The sequence below is a fragment of the Tachysurus fulvidraco genome, chromosome 14, assembly GCF_022655615.1.
Source record: "Tachysurus fulvidraco isolate hzauxx_2018 chromosome 14, HZAU_PFXX_2.0, whole genome shotgun sequence".
Taxonomy (NCBI): Eukaryota; Metazoa; Chordata; class Actinopteri; order Siluriformes; family Bagridae; genus Tachysurus; species Tachysurus fulvidraco.
In genome coordinates this window covers 26381708-26404207 of record NC_062531.1, presented here as the reverse complement: position 1 = coordinate 26404207, position 22500 = coordinate 26381708, and the positions used below count along the sequence as shown (strand labels likewise).

The 22500-nt window shown below is 44.4% G+C and overlaps 1 protein-coding gene across 1 annotated transcript in view; it reads right to left on the bottom strand.

Annotated features, from left to right (window-relative positions):
• Positions 1 to 15896, bottom strand: part of gfra2a (GDNF family receptor alpha 2a) — a 27064-nt gene extending 11168 nt beyond the window's left edge. Inside the window, exons 1-2 of the mRNA XM_047822881.1 lie at positions 15312 to 15896; positions 10528 to 10845 (exon numbers count right to left, since the gene is read on the bottom strand). Coding sequence (XP_047678837.1) covers positions 10528 to 10845; positions 15312 to 15348 — 355 coding nt within the window. The 5' untranslated portion in view covers positions 15349 to 15896. The remainder of the gene's footprint in view (positions 1 to 10527; positions 10846 to 15311) is intronic.
• Positions 15897 to 22500: the final 6604 nt, after the last annotated feature.

The following is a 22500-nucleotide window of genomic DNA, read 5'->3' as shown; positions in this document are numbered from 1 at the left end:
TACACTACCAAGTACACTACACACTACACACTACCCCTACACACTACCACTACCTTCTACCAATACCCCTACACATTACCACTACACACTACCCCTACACACTACCACTATACAATACACACTACCCCTACACACTACCAATTACACTACACACTACCCCTACACACTACCACTACCCTCTACCAATACCCCTACACACTACCAATTACACTACACACTACCACTATACACTACACACCACCCCTACACACTACCCATACTCACCACCCCTGCATACTACCCATACTAACTACCCTTACTCACCACCCCTACACACTACCCATACTAACTACCCTTACACACTACCCCTACACACCACCCCTACTCACTACCCCTACACACTACCCCTATACACTACACACTACCACTATACACTACAATCCACCCCTACACACTACCCCTACACACTACCAATAACACTACACACTATACACTACAATCCACCCCTACACACTACCCCTACACACTACCAATAACACTACACTCTACCACTATACACTACAATCCACCCCTACACACTACCCCTACACACTACCCCTACACACCACCCCTACACACTACCCCTACACACTACCCTATTGACTGTTAGCTTATTTTAGCTGATTTATTTTTTGTTGATCTTAATGCCGTTGATGTTTCTCTCTCGTCACATTTGTAAAGCGAACATGACGACTTCCTCTTACACTAAAGTAAAAGTCTCAGTATAAATAAACTCTATCACGTCGCTGAGCGAAATATTTTCTGCTAGATTGCGGAATTTTCCTCAGAAACTCTAATAAGCCGTAAGAAAAGTGCAGAGGCTCAGCAGCGTCGCTGGAAAAAGCCAAAGCCAAGCAGTCGCACCAGTCGATACGCTCAATAAGAGGCACACTGCTATGCCTCTGATCCTACAGCGCACACACACACACACACACACACACACACACACACACACACACACACACACACACACACACACACACACACACAGGAAGTGGAGTTTCCTCCGTGTTGGAGTTGTTATAAAGACATCCCGTGTCCCCGGAGGCAGACGAGTGAGCTGCGATTATAAAAAATGCTTGTGTGTGTGTGTGTGTGTGTGTGTGTGTGTGTGTGTGTGTGTGTGTGTGTGTGTGTGTGTGTGTGTGTGTGTGTGTGTGTGTGTGTGTGTGTGTGTGTGTGTGTGCGCTATGACGCCTCAGCATTGTTTATTAGAGAAGTACAAATCCATTTAGTGTTTCTTAGCCGCTGACTCGGACGAGGCGTCTCCAGGGAAATCACCGTGATAATGAGGCACAAAGAAACACACAAAAGAACAAACACACACACACAAACACACACACACAAACACACACACACAAACACACACACAGGTGAAGCGTCTCACAACAAGATGGACGACACTCGTGTCTCACTTCACTGTCTCTGTTTAATCAGAAACTTTAAAAAACATGAGACGAATCGAAGAAAACTGAAAAAGAAACATTTAAAAAAGAAAATATTGGGGGGGATTAGAGACAAGAGTCAAGAGTCACACTACACACCAACACTACACACTAACACTACACAATACACAATAACACTACACACCAACACTACACACTAACACTACACAATACACAATAACACTACACAATACACAATAACACTACACACTAACACTACACAATACACAATAACACTACACAATACACAATAACAATACACAATAACACTACACACTAACACTACACAATACACAATAACACTACACACTAACACTACACAATACACAATAACACTACACAATACACAATAACACTACACACTAACACTACACAATACACAATAACACTACACACTAACACTACACAATACACAATAACACTACACAATAACACTACACACTAACACTACTACACACTACACACTACACACTGTATCCCACTCTACACTGGTGTGTGTTTAACATATTTCTTGTATCTTTTGTGTAAATCTTATGTTAACTCCTCTTGACTCCTCTTTACTCTTCTGACTCCTCTTGACTCCTCTGCGTTTTCTGACTCCTCTGACTCCTCCTGACTCCTCTGACTCCTCTTTACTCTTCTGACTCCTCTGACTCCTGCTGCCTCCTCCTGCCTCCTCCTGACTCCTGCTGCCTCCTCCTGCCTCCTGCTGCCTCCTCCTGCCTCCTCCTGCCTCCTCTGCGTTCTGTGTTCAGGGCGGTGAAGGTTCTGTAATCAGGCCTGGAGTTTCTTGAGAACTCTCTGTTCACCCTTCATGACGTGAGAGATCTGACACAGACGCTCTTGCAGGTTTTATTATTTGCTGCGTGATGAGAAACACAAACGTTCACGTCAACAAGATTTATGTAAAATATTTGCTTGCCGCTCTTTTAATAAACGTAATCACTTCCACACGCTGTGCGGCGTTCGGCTCTAATTTATCGATTCCTCTGTGACCTCCGCGGAATAAATTTAATTGAAATCTTTCGTCATTGTCTGCTTTTTCTTTGGCGGCGATCCGCGGCGAATAGGAGATTTGTGCCGATGCCGAGCGGCTCTCTGTTAATCAGCTCTCGCGTCTTCGACTTCATTTAATCTTCCCAGGCTGCACTCGCTCCTGGCCCTGTGGGGAACAGCTGCTATACTTTACCCACGATGCATCACTCTGAACCTTTAATCGCTCAGGAGCTGGTGAGCACATGAGGGAGCTCCGTTATTTCATCTGTTCTCAACACAAACGATCTCTCGTCACTAACGGGTCCAGGACGGAGGATTCTGATTGGCTGAGAGCAGAAGCAGGGATCATTAGAATGACGTTTATTTCATGAGCGATGTTAGTTGTTAATGTACGGATACGATCAGCTACACGAGCACAACACTAGGGGGCAGCGATCACTTTATCGATGAGGTCGGTCGGACTCCAGCTCACAGGGTCCTGCTGTGAACACAACACATTACAGAGCTTTTCGTTTTCAGTCTCTAGAGAATTTTAGCTGTTTATTTCTGTGATGTCGTAAACGTCAGAGATTCGGGCGGAGTCGCCTGGGAGGACCAATCAACAATCACTCATATTAATACGATTTGTTTTAGGGTTGTGAGCCTGATTGAGCTCATTGCTTTCCTAATGGAATTGAAGTGTGTGTGTGTGTGTGTGTGTGTGTGTGTGTGTGTGTGTGTGTGTGTGTGTGTGTGTGTGTGTGTGTGTGTGTGTGTGTGAGTGTGAGTGTGTGTGCGAGTGTGTGTGCGTGCGTGCGTGCGTGCGTGTGTGTGAGTGTGTGAGTGTGAGTGTGTGTGTGAGTGTGTGACTGCATGTGTGTGTGTGAGTGTGTGTGTGTGTGTGAGTGTGTGTGAGTGTGTGAGTGTGTGTGAGTGTGTGAGTATGAGTGTGCGTGTGTGTGTTTGTGTGTGTGTGTGTATATATGTGTGTGTGTGTGTGTGTGTGTGTATGTGTGTGTGCGTGTGTGTATGTGTGTGTGTGTGTGTGTGTGTGTGTGTGTGTGTGTGTGTGTGTGTGTGTGTGTGTGTGTGTGTGTGTGTGTGTGTGTGTGTGTGTGTGTGTGTGTGTGAGACTGTTTAAAGCTCTGGTACTGGAGACTCGTTCCATGTTGATGTTCCTCTCGATGCACACTGACACATCTGCTGCTCATTTTTCTTTGTGCTCAGAAGCATCTGTTCCTCCTGCAGATCTTCTTCACCAGACTTCTCCACTCTACAGTAAAGCAGATGTTCTCCAACGCATCGCTGCTTCTCGTCCCCGTCGTCCGTCCGGCTCCACACACACACACACACACACACACACGCACACACACACACACACACTGCTGTACAGACTGTGACATTCTGACAGGATGACAGTGTGGTCATGTGGGAGAAGAAACATGAGGATCAGCTCTGAGCTTCTAATCAGAGTCAGAGCTCCTGTGTGGAGATAAAGGGACCTACAGCAGCAGGCTGCACCTTAATTACCACTGAGGGGCACTCTGCTTTTACCCCACACTGTCTCACACAGCTCTCATCTACACCCTACACACTACACCCTACACTCTACATCTACACACTACACACTACACACTACACCCTACACTCTACATCTACACACTACACACTACACCCTACACTGTACATCTACACCCTACACACTACACACTACACCCTACACCCTACACACTACACCCTACACACTACATCTACACACTACACACTACACCCTACACTGTACATCTACACACTACACACTACACCCTACACCCTACACACTACACCCTACACACTACATCTACACACTACACACTACACCCTACACACTACATCTACACACTACACACTACACCCTACACTGTACATCTACACACTACACACCACACCCTACACCCTACACACTACACCCTACACTCTACATCTACACACTACACCCTACACTGTACATCTACACACTACACACTACACCCTACATCTACACCCTACATCTACACCCTACACCCTACACACTACACCCTACACTGTACATCTACACACTACACACTACACCCTACACTGTACATCTACACACTACACACTACACCCTACACTGTACATCTACACACTACACACTACACCCTACACCCTACACTGTACATCTACACCCTACATCTACACCCTACACCATACACACTACACCCTACACTGTACATCTACACACTACACACTACACCCTACACTGTACATCTACACACTACACATTACACCCTACACTGTACATCTACACCACTACACCCTACATCTACACCACTACACCCTACATCTACACCACTACACCCAACACTAAACCGTATATCTACAACCTAAAACTAAAAAAATATTCTGTGAGTGTGTTTGTGTGTGCATGTTTGTGTGTATGTACAGTATGTGTGTGTATGTGTGTGTGTATATGTGTGTATGTATGTATGTGTGTGTGTATATATGTGTGTGTATGTATGTGTGTGTATGTGTGTGCATGTCTGTGTGTGTGTGTGTATGTATGTATGTTTGTATGTGTGTGTATGTGTGTGCATGTCTCTGCGTGTCTGTGTGTGTGTGTGTGTGTGTGTGTGTGTGTGTGTGTGTGTGTGTGTGTGTGAGTGTGTGTATGTATGTATGTGTGTGTATATATGTGTGTGTATGTATGTATGTATGTATGTATGTGTGTGTATGTGTGTGCATGTCTCTGCGTGTGTGTGTGTGTGTGTGTGTGTGTGTGTGTGTGTGTGTGTGTGTGTGTGTGTGTGTGCATGTCTCTGCGTGTGTGTGTGTGTGTGTGTGTGTGTGTCACTGATTTACAGAGTGAACACAGAGATCTGAGCACAGGCTCTTTGTTTTTGTTCCGTTGGTGTTTCCTCCTGTTGGCCATGATGTGGTTATGACAGGACAGGTGAGGTTACACTCTCTGACTGCCGGCGCAGGTTCGGAGCCTAATGTAGAACCAGTTCTTTCTGTTTCGACCGCCAAAGCACCGGCTCTGAACCAGGAAAAGTGGTTCTTAAGTAGCACCAAAACGTTGCTGGTCTAGACTTAAGAACCACTTGTGGGCGGGGCTGTGGGCGGGGCTGTGGGCGGGGCTACTGTTAGTGTATTTGATAATGTACCTTAAGTATACTAATGTTTAATACACTTTAACTTTACCGCAATATGATCAGTTATCAGCACACATGATAGTAGGTAGCTACATGCTAATGCTAAATTTTTTCTGTGTTAATGATAAAATAGCGTTAAGTACTTTCTCCGTTTATACAGATTACACGGAGCCGCACGTACACGTCGGATTCGCCGCGTTTGGGTGTTAATGTAGGTTCACAAAGTCATGAGCATTAACAGTAAAGTAACATCCACCATTGTTGTTGTTGTTGTTGTGTTTGTCGCTGCTGCGCTAACGTCGCTGTGTAACGTGACACGTATACAGTGACGTCACACTCGGCTCTGTGACGCTCTCTTAGCGGTGGAAAGGCAAACCGGTTCTCAGAAGGTTCTCCAGTGGAACCGACTCTGAACCAGCACCCGGTTCTGTTTGGTGGAAAAGGGGCACTAGTGAGCTACTGTACGTATGTAGACCTACTGTACGCTACAGTTAGTGTTTTTACACCACCCTTAATAAAGAAGTGCTCTTGTGCAACAGCTCTTAATCGAGCGTACTGTACACTACAGGAAGTGAGCTAGACTTGTTTTACACATTCTTTACATTCTTGCACAAACAGTGAACACAGTGCAGCTGTATAGTGACTTCACCTAGTGAACAACGCTGTGTTACGATCAGTTATTTATTTATTTTACATTTTACTTCAGCTAGTGTGCAGAGCATCTGTACTGTACTGTGTCACTGGACTAACAAGGGGAAGTCAGCATGGGTGAGTATTGGAACACAGCCATGTGTGACTGATTGGACTCGAACATATTGAGCATGAAGATCTGAAGATCTGAAGATCCCACTGTAGCACCGCTGTACCGCGTGTCCTCTGATGACACGTCTGTCGATTCTAACACCGAGTAAGGCATCAAATCTCTCACCGAGTGTGAATCCGATAGAGCGATGACCTTTTACACGGCGTGCGTGCGTGAGCTCACACATACTCGTGTGAAACGGTAAAATTAGCCACGTCGCGAGTCTCGTTAATGTTCTGTACAGCGAGTCGGTTCTCTGGTGATGGAGAACCGGGGGAACTGCAGGCGTTTAATTTCAACAAAGGTGAAAAACACATTTATCCGACACGCGGAGAGGAGACGTGTAGCCATGGGAACCGGGGATGATGAAAGACACAAGGTTGTTACGTGACATTTGACTCGACGAGGATCGAGACAAGGAAGTGGCGTCTCTGTGGGAGTGAAGAAAAGTGAACGTATTGAAGAGAAAAGAAAGACCGTGATAGAGTGTTAATGTATAAAGGAGGGATGAAGAGAGACGGAGGTCAAGGAAGAATATCTGGTGAACAGATAAGGAACACAAGCGAAGATGAACTAAAAGTAAGGGTAAGGGTCTGGATGGGTGGATGTAGGGAGGAGAGAGGGAGGGAGGGAGGGAGGGAAGGAAGGAAGGAAGGAAAGAAGGAAGGAAGACCAATTATGGCCCATCTCTGTGATTAGACATTGAGATATAAATGAGTAAATGGATTGTGGGGTGATTTGGTGGATAGACAGATACTGTATATAGTGGGGGCAAATGATAGATGGATGTATGGATGGATGTATGGATGGATGGATAAATAGATGTACATTAGTAGATTATTGGAATTAATGGCTAATATGATGGATGGATGGATGGATGGATGGATGGATGGATGGATGGATGGATGAAGGGTAAAAGACAAATGGATGGTCAGACAGATGAAAGGCTGAATAAATGAAAATAGTAGAAGCCTGATGAAAAGGTCTAGACAGAGGTTTGGGCAAATGGATGAGAAAATCACATGAATATGATATTAAAGGTGAAAACAGAAAATATAATATAATATATATAGATGGATGGATGGATGGATGGATGGATGGATGGATGGAGTGAATAAATAAGTACTGGATGAAAGAGTGAATGTACAGTATGGATGGAGGGATGGATGGATGAAGAGTCAGGGGGAAAGGAATGGTGGTCCGTGTAAAAGTCCTCACAGTAAAAGCAGACACTCCTTTAATCTGTCTCCTGTCTGTCTCTCTTTCTCTCCTGTTCTCTCCCGTTCCCTCGTTCACACCGAGTTTATCTCTGAGCAGATGGCAGAAGGACCTTCACGCCAAACTCCATTTACTTCACCTTAACTAAATCCTGCTTCACTGCAGCTCAATTCATTACTCCAGGTTCTGCACAAGTAACACAGAAACAGCCGAAGCCAAGTAGTGTGTGTGTGTGTGTGTGTGTGTGTGTGTGTGTGTGTGTGTGTGTGTGTGTGTGTGTGTGTGTGTGTGTAGACAGAGATGTAGTGCGCACAGCAGAAACTTCTGGTCCGGTCTGCAAAGTTTAACCCACACACGTAGATGAATATGTGAATGGAGGCTCTAAATGATGGAGGTGTACATGGAGGGCTGGAATATGGATAAATGGATGGATGAATGGCTTTACGGAGTAAAAGTGAAGTGGGGGAGCAGATGAATAGAGGGACAGGTGAGTGTATGTTTAAGTGTGTGAGTGTGAGTGTGTGTGTGTGTGTGTGTGTATGTGTGTGTGTGTGTGTGTGTGTGTGTGTGTGTGTGTATGTGTATGTGTGTGTGTGTTTGTGTGCGTGTATGTGTGTATATATATATGTGTGTGTGTGTGTGTGTGTGTGTGTGTGTGTGTGTGTGTGTGTGTGTGTGTGTGTGTGTGTGTGTGTGTGTGTATGTGTGCGTGTATGTGTGTATATATGTATATGTGTGTGTGTGTGTGTGTGTGTGTGTGTGTGTGTGTGTGTGTGTGTGTGTGTGTGTGTGTGTTTGTGTGCGTGTTTTTGTGTTTATATGTCTATTTGTGTGTGTGTGTGTGTGTGTGTGTGTGTGTGTGTGTGTGTGTGTGTGTGTGTGTGTGTGTGTGTGTGAAGACCTTGGACTGTTATTCTGATGCCAAAAGAGAACATTAGAAATTCAGCTGTCTGTGCTGCTCAATTACCAGCTGGTAGTCAGGGGTGAAGGGAGAGGTGTGTGTTAATGAAGGAGTAGAACTGACTGATAGATAGATAGATAGATAGATAGATAGATAGATAGATAGATAGATAGATAGATAGATAGATAGATAGATAGATAGATAGATAGATTGATTTAGGGGTAAACACAATCGAAAGATGAACAGATGAGGCAGAAAAGAGAGCGTATATAAAGACTGAGATAAACGAGTGCAGATTATATACACAGGAAATGACTGGGGTTCACCGACACTGTCAACATTCTGCCACTTAATTATAATAATTACAGAACGCTCGTTATGACGCCATCTTAAACACGGCGAAAAACGAGTGAATTTATTAATAATTATCAGAAGGAGAGGTGCAATTAACAAACGATTGTTTAACGAATGAGTGAAATCTCCATCGTGTCCTGGTGAAGCGTGTTAACTGCCCCTCAGTGAGGAGGTGGAGGAATCAGACATGTTCCCTAATATCACATAAATCCTGTTTAAAAGCTGAACTGAGCAAGTAGTCAAACTGAGAACGGCAGATATATGACACACGGACAGACGGAGAGAGGGAAAGGGTGGTGGATGGAGGAATAAACGAACGGACAGAACCGCAGCGATGTTGACGTGTCTCGTTCCCCGACGATTCGGTCTTTTTAAACGAATCACTAATGTGAACGAATCAGTCAGATTATAGGTTATAAGCTGTAATTATCTGTGGATTGTAAAAGTCACACTTAAGTGTAAAGCGAATCCTGAGTCACTTGGTCATTATGGTCATTACAATCTTTTGGTCATTATGGTTAAGTTTTGGTCTCCTCACACTCAACGAGTCAGATCACAGCTCAGTGAATCGGTCAGTTATATCTGTGAGATCTTTGCTCAAATGTCACTGTTTGAATCAGTGAATCGTTTGTTCCTGACTGAGATTAATTCCTTTGTTGTTCAGTGAGTCAGTCATTGAATCAGAGGAATCATTTGTTCCTGACTGAGATTAATTCCTTTGTTGTTCAGTGAGTCAGTCATTGAATCAGAGGAATCATTTGTTCCTGACTGAGATTAATTCCTTTGTTGTTCAGTGAGTCAGTCATTAAATCAGAGGAATCATTTAGTCATGACCGAGATTTGCTCTTATCTCATGCGGCAGGTCAGTTTTCAAATCAGTGAATCGTTTTGTCTTAACCGATACGACTCAAATACATTTTAAACTCACTGACGTGCTTGTTCAGCGTTCTGACTGAACACAGACAGTATTGTGTACATGAGAGTCGGTGAAACCAGGTCAATCAATCAACACTGTATGCCGCAGTCGGGAATGAAATCTATAACCACGGGGCATGAGAGTAAACACCGCACACATCAGATCATCTGCATGCGCACGCTCGAGGTCAGGCGTGGATTCCGAGGCGACCGAACTGACGTGTAGCTCATGACTGCAGGAGACAAATGACATACAGCTAATGTTCAGTAACCGTGTTTGAGTGACCAATCGCTGACCGCCGTTGTTCCAGTCAACCAATCACCGGTCACCGATTACCGTCGTTCGTCCACCCGCACACTTTATTTCAGAAAATCTTCTTCATGTAGCGTGCGCGTGATACGAAAGCGATGACATCATGGAGTGACTTTGCAGCATTATCTGTAAAAGTCAGTCATCAGCACTGGTGTGTGTCACACGAGCTAAAGAGGGAATGTATTTGTGTTTATTTGTTTTACACCAAAACCAATTTCATCTCACACTAATGAGGTAAAAATTCATGAAGAAGCTCACAGCTGGAAAATATTTAACAAGCCCAATCTCTCAGAATCGCAGCTCCACAAGCTGAGGAACGAAAGAAAAAAAAAGAAGAAAAGAAGACCGAGTATAATTAAAGAGAAAAGAAAAGGAGAGAAGAAAAACGCAGAGCTTCTCCTCAGCAGGACGGAAGCGAGCGAGCCTGTGCGTACCTTCGCTGAGGCCCATGTGGATGCTCCAGTAGTTCTGGAGGCACTGTAACTCCTTCTTCATCCCTCGCTTACAGCGACACTCCACCAGTGGCGTCTCCTGCAGGACCTCCAGCGCAGCCTGACACTCCTTATTGGCCAACATGGAGTTCCAGTCTTTACCCACAAGGCACTGCCTCATGATGCGATAACGTGAGCTGCACTGAGGACTCAGGTTACACTCCTCACTCGCCCGCACGCAGTCCACAAAGTCCAGAGAGGGGGACGAGGATGAGGAGGACGAGGAAGACGGGGACGAGGACACGAAGACGGACAGGTCATCTACGGAGAAGAAGAGGAGAGAGAGAGATAAAGTGAGTAAATTATGGAAGAAAAAAAAGAGGCCATGTTACTAAATCAAAGATGGCAGAGAAGAAAGATAAAAAAGCCAAGAGAAGAGAGATGATCAGAGCAGATAGAAGGAAGACACACACACACACACACACACACACACACACACACACACACACACACACACACACACACACACATTCCATTCGCATGTACAGAACCAATACACATACACACACAGACACACTCAATTTACACAATCTTCATACACACACTCTTTATATACACAATAAACATCATATAGTCTAACTGTAGCGTCTCTGAATATTCTAGCTGATGAGCAGGAAGGCCACGCCCCCTTCTCTTAGACTTACAGGTGCTAAGACCACGCCTCCTTCTCTTAGACTTACAAGTACTAAGGCCACGCCCCCTTCTCTTAGACTTACAAGTGCTAAGGCCACGCCCCCTTCTCTTAGACTTACAAGTACTAAGGCCATGCCCCCTTCTCTTAGACTTACAAGTACTAAGGCCACGCCCCCTTCTCTTAGACTTACAAGTACTAAGGCCACGCCCCCTTCTCTTAGACTTACAAGTGCCAAGGCCACGCCCCCTTCTCTTAGACTTACAAGTACTAAGGCCACGCCTCCTTCTCTTAGACTTACAAGTACTAAGGCCACGCCTCCTTCTCTTAGACTTACAAGTACTAAGACCACGCCTCCTTCTCTTAGACTTCCAAATATTAAGGCCACGCCTCCTTCTCTTAGACTTACAAGTACTAAGGCCACGCCTCCTTCTCTTAGACTTACAGGTACTAAGGCCACGCCTCCTTCTCTTAGACTTACAAGTACTAAGACCACGCCTCCTTCTCTTAGACTTCCAAATATTAAGGCCACGCCTCCTTCTCTTAGACTTCCAAATATTAAGGCCACGCCTAATTCTCTTAGACTTACAAGTACTACGGCCACGCCTCCTTCTCTTAGACTTACAGGTACTAAGGCCACGCCTCCTTCTCTTAGACTTACAGGTACTAAGGCCACGCCTCCTTCTCTTAGACTTACAAGTACTAAGACCACGCCTCCTTCTCTTAGACTTCCAAATATTAAGGCCACGCCTCCTTCTCTTAGACTTCCAAATATTAAGGCCACGCCTAATTCTCTTAGACTTACAAGTACTACGGCCACGCCTCCTTCTCTTAGACTTACAAGTATTAAGGCCACGCCTCTTTTTCTTAGCTATAGTGACATAGTGGCCACGCCTCTTTTTCTTAGCTTTAGTGACATAGTGGCCACGCCTCTTTCCCTTAAACATAATGGCAAACTTCCAATGATTGACATGTCTACAGAACAAGCTAAAGAAGCTAAAGTACACTATGATGTCACCTGAGTAGGGGCGTGGCTTAATTTGGTACTATGAAATGATTTACTCATGCAGTTTGTACAATTCTAAACATCTTAACTACATCCACCCAGTTACAGATAAAACGGTGTGTGTTTTCTTTCTGCTCGAACTCAAACTCCACACGACTCCAAAGCTGATCGCTTCTACTTTTTAAAAAGAAAATTCATCTTTTCCATCTGCAGGTCGTGAAGAAGTCAGTAGAAGAAACGGGGCACTAGTGACACCTACAGGTCCGGGATTATACATATATAATGATGAAGAAAAGTAGCTCTGGAAAAGGAAACGCTCAAAGTCTGAGAGATTGATACAGATATGATACGGAGGAGAATGAGAGACGGGTGGACGGAGCGAGACAGATGGTAATACCCTAATACCCTAATACCCTGATACCCTAATACCCTGATACCCTAATGCCCTATGGCATTACAAAACATACTGCATTATTTTCATTTATTTATAGAAAGAGTAAACAGAGAGAGAGAGAGAGAGAGAGAGAGAGAGAGAGAGAGAGAGAGAGAGAGAGAGAGAGAGAGAGAAGAGAAAGAGAAGAGAGCACTGAATGTTCTTTTCTGTGAGTCTGAGAAAGCGATAGACAGATGAACAGAGAGAGGGAGAGACAGACACAGAGTCGCTGTTTTTTCTCTGTTAATGTCAGACAGACAGACAGTGTCTCACTTTCTGCCTCTCTTTCTGCCTCTCTGTCTGTCTGTCTGTCAGTAACAGAAACATTGGCTCATTACGAGTTCTGAAAGAGAAAAAAGGGAAGGAATGAAGGGGTGATGAGGTCATTAAACTGTGTCTTCTTCAGACCTGAAACAGCAAGTAGGTAGTAAACATGATACTCTGATGTCCTGTCCTTATAAGGGAAAGACAGAACACACACACACACACACACACACACACACACACACACACACACACACACACACACACACACACACACACACACACACAGTGTTCAGGGTTGAATTGACACTGGTGTTAACACATGCACGGTGTTTAGTGAACTCTAATAAACCTCGACCGTTTTGAATGAACACTGACACGGTAGGAATTAACACCAGTACTGACACTGAGTCTTTAAGTGTTCACTTAAATGTTAGTGTTCAGTTACAGTGTTCAGTTACAGTGTTCAGTTACAGTGTTCAGTTACAGTGTTCAGTTACAGTGTTCAGTTATCTCTGTGTGTGGTATGAACACAACCGAATGAACAGAAATCAGTCATGGTGTTGAATTCACCGTGACAGCACAGAATTAACGCCTGGTGTTCAGTGAATTCTGAACCAGTCGGACTTCATCGATACGGAGTCAAGTGTTGAACGAACACAAACTCTATTCGATTACTTTACACCGGCTAATTAACACATGGGCTACGAAGGCTAGTAGATGAGCTTCAGAAGTGTTGACTTAACACCGGTCTTTGCTTTGGTTCAACACTGTGACATGTTTTCGTCCAACTTAGAGGTTAATCAAAGTGATGAGAGAATTATTTAATATAATTGAACACATTGCACAGAAATAGTCCACAATACACACTGTTAGTGTTCATTCTGTACTTGTGGTGTTAATTATAAACTAGTAATCTTAGTAACACATGGTTAGTGTTAATTCTACACTAATGGTGTTAATTCTACGCTGGTGGTGTTACTTGTGTTAATTCTACTCTGTATGGATTATGTGTGTTTGCAGTGTGCAGGGTGACCTTGATCGTAGTTGTGCTCAGTCAGAGTGTCTCTGCAGCATTACACACACACACACACACACACACACACACACACACACACACACACACACACACACACACACACACACACACACAATGTTCATCTTGTGGTCTGTGGTTTCAACTTTTCTGGACTTTGATAATAAAGATGTGACACTCCTCCGATCGCTGCACACGTTTGTTTTACTCTCCTTGTGAGGACATTTCATTTACACCATTATCACCACAGATAATTAACACTGTGCTGACTCAGATTCTGACTCAGATTCTGACTCGGACGTCTTTAACTTTAACTCATCAGGAAGCTGCCAAACGTACTCACAAGGTCAAAACCGCTCAGAGAGTCTTTCATCTTCCTCATCTCTTTTTCCTCTCCTCATCCTACCCTCCTCATCTTCCTCATCTCTCCTTCCTCTCCTCATCCTACCCTCCTCATCTTCCTCATCTCTCCTTCCTCTCCTCATCCTACCCTCCTCATCTTCCTCATCTCTTTTTCCTCTCCTCATCCCACCCTCCTCATCTTCCTCATCTCTCCTTCCTCTCCTCATCCTACCCTCCTCATCTTCCTCATCTCTTTTTCCTCTCCTCATCCTACCCTCCTCATCTTCCTCATCTGTTTTTCCTCTCCCCATCCTACCCTCCTCATCTTCCTCATCTCTCCTTCCTCTTCTCATCCTACCATCCTCAGCTTCCTCATCTCTCCTTCCTCTCCTCATCCTACCCTCCTCATCTTCCTCATCACTTTTTCCTCTCCTCATCCCACCCTCCTCATCTTCCTCATCTCTCCTTCCTCTCCTCATCCCACCCTCCTCATCTTCCTCATCTCTCCTTCCTCTCCTCATCCTACCCTCCTCGTCTTCCTCATCTCTCCTTCCTTTCCTCATCCTACCTTCCTCATCTTCCTCTCCTCATCCTACCCTCCTCATCTTCCTAATCTCTCCTTCCTCTCCTCATCCTACCCTCCTCATCTTCTTCATCTCTTTTTCCTCTCCTCATCCTACCCTCCTCATTTTCCTTTAAACATCTTCACCTTTCTCTCCCCATACTCTACTTCCTCTCCTAATATTTCTCGTGTCTTCTCCTTCTTCCTCTCCTCATCTTCCTCTCCATCGTATTTGGTAACATTTTGTGGCCATCAGAATCTCTCTCTCTCTCTCTCTCTCTCTCTCTCTCTCTCTCTCTCTCTCTCTCACACACACACACACACACACACACACACACACACACACACACACACACACACACACACACACACACACACAGCACTAAGTCGTGTTTATTCCGCGCTATAAGCGGTTGTGTGTTAATGATGGAACTCATGAGAAAGTTCACTCACCTAACAGCAGCAGGAAGCCGCACAGAAACAGACGCATGATGGAAACGCGATCCAAACCTCAAACAAACTGTAATGATTTTTGTTTACTATTTTTTTTAAATTCCCCAAATCGGAAATTGCGCTAAAAATGTCAGAAATCCCGAACAGCCTCCACCGCACGCGGACTCTTCATCTTCATCATCATCACGGAATCCAGTGTAATAAATCCGTGCAGATGTAAAGTTTTCTCTTTAGAAACACTTTATTAGATTTTTATTCCTGTTTAAGAGGAAGATGAAGAGAAGGAAGAGGAGGAAGACAATCCCGTGATCCGCTGCACAAGATTCCCAACATGCCGATGATGAAGAACGCGATCCGTATCAGAGGACAGGACAATGACCCCAAACAGTCAGAAATGAGCTAATAAAATGATTAACGATTAATAACAACAGTGACGATGATGATGATAATTAATGTAAAATACAGCGCGAGGAGCGGAGCTGCGTCTCACACTCACCACCGCGCCTGGAACTCTGCTCCAGAGGCGCGCGCGCAGGATGAAGGGCTGGTGTGTGTGTGTGTGTGTGTGTGTGTGTGTGTGTGTGTGTGTGTGTGTGTGTGTGTGTGTGTGCGTGCGTGTGTGTGTGCGTGCGTGCGTGCGTGTGTGTGAGTGCTTGCGTGTGCGTGCGTGAGTGTGTATATGTGTGTGTGTGTGTGTGTGTGTGTGTGTGTGTGTGTGTGTGTGTGTGTGCGTGCGAGCGTGTGTATATGTGTTTGTGTTTGTGTGTGTGTGTGTGTGTGTGTGTGTGTGTGTGTGTGTGTGTGTGTGTGTGTGTGTGTGTGCTCCCCTCTGAAGGAGGGACTGGCTTCATCCCAAACGAACATATAGTACACTACATGTGGTGTATTCATTTAGTCACTCAGCTAAAGTGTAAATTCAGTCTTTAGTATTTATCTTCTATATAAAGCCTTTATAGGATCTTCGATGTAGTGCACATTGTAGGGTGGAGCCAAAATGATCCCTTTACACTTTATAGGGTGTAGCTAATCTTATCCCCTATACACTTTATAGGGTGTAGCTAATCTTATCCCCTATACACTTTATAGGGTGTAGCTAATCTCATCCCCTATACACTTCATAGGGTGTAGCTAATCTTATCCCCTATACACTTTATAGGGTGTAGCTAATCTTATCCCCTATACACTTTATAGGGTGTAGCTAATCTTATCCCCTATACACTTTATAGGGTGTAGCTAATCTTATCCCCTATACACTTTATAAGGTGTAGCTAATCTTATCCCCTATACACTTTATAGGGTGTAGCTAATCTTATCCCCTATACACTTTATAGGGTGTAGCTAATCTCATCCCTTATACACTTTATAGGGTGTAGCTAATCTTATCCCCTATACACTTTATAGGGTGTAGCTTATCTTATCCCCTATACACTTTATAGGGTGTAGCTAATCTTATCCCCTATACACTTTATAGGGTGTAGCTAATCTTATCCCCTATACACTTTATAGGGTGTAGCTTATCTTATCCCCTATGTAGTGCACTTTATAGGGTGTAGCTAATCTTATCCCCTATACGCTTTATAGGGTGTAGCTAATATTAGCCCCTATGTAGTGCACTTTATAGGGTGTAGCTAATATTAGCCCTTATACACTTTATAGGGTGTAGCTAATCTTAGCCCCTATACAATTTATAGGGTGTAGCTAATCTTATCCCCTATACACTTTATAGGGTGTAGCTAATATTAGCCCCTATGTAGTGCACTTTATAGGGTGTAGCTAATCTTATCCCCTATACACTTTATAGGGTGTAGCTAATATTAGCCCCTTTACACTTTATAGGGTGTAGCTAATCTTATCCCCTATACACTTTATAGGGTGTAGCTAATATTAGCCCCTTTACACTTTATAGGGTGTAGCTTATCTTATCCCCTATACACTTTATAGGGTGTAGCTTATCTTATCCCCTATGTAGTGCACTTTATAGGGTGTAGCTAATCTTATCCCCTATACACTTTATAGGGTGTAGCTAATCTTATCCCCTATACACTTTATAGGGTGTAGCTAATCTTATCCCCTATACACTTTATAGGGTGTAGCTTATCTTATCCCCTATGTAGTGCACTTTATAGGGTGTAGCTAATCTTATCCCCTATACACTTTATAGGGTGTAGCTAATCTTATCCCCTATACACTTTATAGGGTGTAGCTAATCTTATCCCCTATACACTTTATAGGGTGTAGCTAATCTTATCCCCTATACACTTTATAGGGTGTAGCTTATCTTATCCCCTATACACTTTATAGGGTGTAGCTTATCTTATCCCCTATGTAGTGCACTTTATAGGGTGTAGCTAATCTTATCCCCTATACACTTTATAGGGTGTAGCTAATCTTATCCCCTATACACTTTATAGGGTGTAGCTAATCTTATCCCCTATACACTTTATAGGGTGTAGCTAATCTTATCCCCTATACACTTTATAGGGTGTAGCTAATCTTATCCCCTATACACTTTATAGGGTGTAGCTAATCTTATCCCCTGTGGGAGATGGATGGTTGTGTTTGGGACACACACACTTTCACTTCACCTATTTCACATGCAATATGTTGGACTGGTTTCAGAAGTATTGGCACCCTTCCAGTGAATCCTCCAGACCTGCTGGAAGCTGCCCTGCGGGTGGAGGCGTGTTCTTGACGCTTCACAGCGGCGGTGTTTCTACGTGCCGCGCGTGCCGACGATACGTTTATTAAATGATTAAATATAAAAACACTCCTTACAATGAAGACTGAATTATTAACGTGTCTGTGAGCCGAAACGTAAACAGCGCCATCTCTAATCCTGCAGATGAAAATTTAATGAGCTTTTCTCCTGCTCCGGTGTCGGGGGTTTGATGTTAACGGTCGAGCATCACTTCACTCTGCAACCTTTTCTACCTTTTTTGGTTAATTAGCGCCAATGTTTTTTTTTCTTCTCCTTTAATTACTCTCTGACGTGACGGAGAGAGAGATGGTTCCTCCTTGAGCAGGTTTAGTTTCAGTTCTCTGTCTGACGTTGAGTTTTACTGCTGTGTGTGAAATCTCACAATAAGCTCGTACTCCTTCTCGTGATCATCGGTCGTGACCTGATGAGATTCTGCGTTCCGCCGTACTCGTAACTCAAGAGTCGACTTCTAACCCAAACCCCATGTGGTGCTTCAGCTCCAGCGGTAAGTCAATGAAGAGAAAAGTGTAGATGAAGCTTCCAACTCCAAACCTACAGAGCGGTTAAAGACATTTCCACAACACTAAAGCCAGCCAGCAGAAGATGATGTGTTAAGTGTCGTGTTATTGTGAAATCAGCTGATGACCTGAGTGGGAACTCCAAGTGTTCTGTTCTACTTCTCCAAGCTGGAGGTTGGATTATTTTTTGCGAGCAGTAAACTCACTCTCCAAGTCAGAATCAAGTGCTGTTGATCTTCGCTGAACAGAAACTGTAGAGATTTGTTTCTCAACCTCAATGAATCATTCTGAAGAAACAGTTTGAACAGAAGCTCGAGTGTGTAGCGTTGAGCGACGGCAGGTGTGTAGTGTTGAGTGACGGCAGGTGTGTAGTGTTGAGTGATAGCAGGTGTGTAGTGTTGAGCGACGACAGGTGTGTAGTGTTGAGTGACAGCAGGTGTGTAGTGTTGAGTGACAGCACGCTGAGTGACGGCAGGTGTGTAGTGTTGAGTGACGGCAGGTGTGTAGTGTTGAGTGACAGCAGGTGTGTAGTGTTGAGTGACAGCAGGTGTGTAGTGTTGAGTGACGGCAGGTGTGTAGTGTTGAGTGACAGCAGGTGTGTAGTGTTGAGTGACAGCACGCTGAGTGACGGCAGGTGTGTAGCGTTGAGTGACGGCAGGTGTGTAGTGTTGAGTGACAGCAGGTGTGTAGTGTTGAGTGACGGCAGGTGTGTAGTGTTGAGTGACGGCAGGTGTGTAGTGTTGAGTGACGGCAGGTGTGTAGTGTTGAGTGACAGCAGGTGTGTAGTGTTGAGTGACGGCAGGTGTGTAGTGTTGAGTGACAGCAGGTGTGTAGTGTTGAGTGACGGCAGGTGTGTAGTGTTGAGTGACAGCATGTTGAGTGACGGCAGGTGTGTAGTGTTGAGTGACGGCAGGTGTGTAGTGTTGAGTGACAGCACGTTGTTGTCCTGTTTGCTCGTCTCCGTGTTCCTCAGGACACGAGGTGTGGAGCTCGAACCCAGCCCTGAATGTTGATTTGTTCTAAGCTGAATGTTACTCTGCTTTTATCTGCAGAGGTCCTTCTTGCTCACAGAACCCCGTTGTGATGCCAACCTCAGTGGAAGTTCTCTGAGTCTCAGTCCACTGTCTGATGAGCTCTAGTGAGAAAGTGATTCACTCTGGAATCGACTCCCTGCAGGAAGTGAATCGACTCCCTGCAGGAAGTGAATCAAACTCAAACATTCCCTGGGGAGATTTTTGTGAGGTGTTAAACTGCAGTGCTGCAGAAATGCCATGTGTTCTGGAGAAACCTGCTGAACATTTGGTGAAGCTTCATCTTCTTCATGCTCGAGTGACTCTTGTGGCTTCTACAGTATGTTGCTTTTTTAAATGAAGGAAGGAATAAGTAAAGATTTCCCTAAGGTTAAAGGTGAAGCTGAGCAAGCTGCTAATGGAAGCTTCGTCCTGTACGTGGAACTCTTCAGTCATCTGCAGGAAGCTTCTCACTGGGTGATGAGATCAAAGCTATCCTCATGGACTCCGGCTTGTTCTTCGGCGTATGTCGTCATTGTGTAGTGATGTGAAAGCTCATTAATCACAGTGTGCTGAAGCTCCGTTGAGCGGAAAGTGCGGAAAGTCTGGAGCCGTGAACCAGACAGCGATGGAGCTGTGAGCATGTAGTCACTTCCTAATGTCCAACTCTGACATGAACCTCACCATCATCTGTTGATTACAATCACAGTTCCTGCACTGAATAAATCTAGCAGCTCGTCCTTGCCTACGTACAAATTCTTCAGGGTTCCTGAGGTTCCTGATGCTCGGGGGTTCCATACAGTACCTGCTTCATCTACACCACAGGCACCACTACGCCTTTTAGCTCCTACAGTTTACAGCCCTTATGGCTTCCTCAGGTGTCCCACGGCTGGAACCATTAAAGGTTCTTTGTAGAAACCTACAACAAAGAGTTTTTTTACGACTAGAACCTCTCAGGAGTCTAACAATTGGATAATTAAGTGTTCGAAGCCTCCTAAAATGTTTTCTTTAGAACGTTGTGATAGACAAACACTAGGCAGTGAAAGTTATCCAGAGAAACAACCGAGGAATTCATGAAGAACTGTAAAATGTTGTCCTTCCTTCCATGTGCAGTAGAACCCATGATTGTAACCCAATAATTGTTAATCATCTGATGAATGAATCTCTGAAGAACCCACTGAAGAACCACCTGGAGAACCCACTGAAGAACCACCTGGAGAACCCACTGAGGAACCACCTGGAGAACCCACTGGAGAATCCACTGAAGAACCCACTGAAGAACCCACTGAAGAACCCACTGGAGAGCACTGTTATAAGAAGCCTAAGAGTGTGTCTAGTACCTGGGTATGATCTTAATGTCCAGAAACTTTTAGAAGTTTAACTTTTAGCCTTTGATGGTTCTTTGTGGGTTTGTTAAACAATGAAAGCTTTTTGCTTCTGTGCTACTTGGAACTTTTTTCTGATTGAGAAACCACATGGTGTCCGGTTTAACTTACAAACGTTTCTCTGAGGAAAAACTGAAGAACATTTAAGAAGAACTGCTTGAGGGTTCTTTGTCCTCCTGAGGAAGCCCTTAAATGATCCACAACAAAGCCTTCTTCTTTCCTGCCTCTAAGCAGAAGCTAAATTTACTTAATTATCCTGGTAGAACTCTTAAAGAACCGTTTTCCCCAGAGAAGGAACAGCTGAAGAACACTTAATGATGCCAGTTGGAAAGTATACTCCATGTTCTCCTGAGCTAAGATGATGCACGGCTCCTCACATGATCTCGGATGATCCAGTAATCGGTTCTTCTCTGCTAACGGTTGTGCTTTATGTTTTCTGCTTGTTCTTTTTATTAAACACATGGAATAACATTAGAAGATTCTCTTCGTGTTTTTCTTCTTAACTAAGGCTTGGTCATGATGAGGATCTCACAGTCAAGGGCAGGTTCTCATCATCGTCTCATCATCATCTCAGAGGTTCTTCCTTTTGTCGCTTCTGTAGAACTGGTTTGAAACTCTTTTATGGTTAAGCTTATGGACCTGAAACAGAAGACGCTAGTTTTGTCCAGTTTGAGCCCTGAAGCCCCGCCCCCTTTAGTGACTGATGTATTTCAGTGTCGTGTCTGAGGTGATCTTGTGGTTATTTATTCTGTGAAGGCTCTTTGGGACGTTGGGGCGGCGTCTGGTGTCGAGGCAGACGGGGTTAATCCGTCTCGCCGCGGATCATGCGGCGTGCTAATCCCACTTCATCCCTGACGTCTGCTTCGGCCTTCCCTTCGTTCTCCAGCTGGTGCCATGGTGGCCGAGACAGAAATATCCCTCTGTACGCCATCGCCGTCCGTCGTGTCCTTGGTTTGGGTTTCGTCCTCTGCTGATAGATGAGAAATATTCGCTCAGATCTTCATCATCTCTCTGAAGGCCACCAAGCCCAAAATAGACACCAAATGAGTGCCACATCACCCTGGAGTTTACAACCACCCCAACCCCCCTGCCCTCATATGCCCACCAGACTCTTTATTAAATTCCACCTACCACACGAAACACTTCACTTCAGCAAGTATTGGCACCCCTCTACCGGGTGTGTAGACCAGCACAGAACAGAGGTGAAATTTCAGTCTGAGTTATTGAAGAGATTTTAGTGTCCTGATATTTCAGTAGAACTAGAACCCTACTGTATGTTCCTGGAGGAACCAGAATGAACAGATAAGGGTTCTTTAATGGTTCTTCATCAGCATGCCGGGGTTTATGAAGAACTTTTAACATCCAGGGAACATATCCATTGTACAGAAGGTTCTTTGTGGATGAAGGTTCTTTTTGGATGAAGGTTCTTTTTGGATGAAGGTTCTTTGTGGATGAAGGTTCTTTGTGGATGAAGGTTCTTTTTGGATGAAGGTTCTTTTTGGATGAAGGTTCTTTGTGGATGAAGGTTCTTTGTGGATGAAGGTTCTTTTTGGATGAAGGTTCTTTTTGGATGAAGGT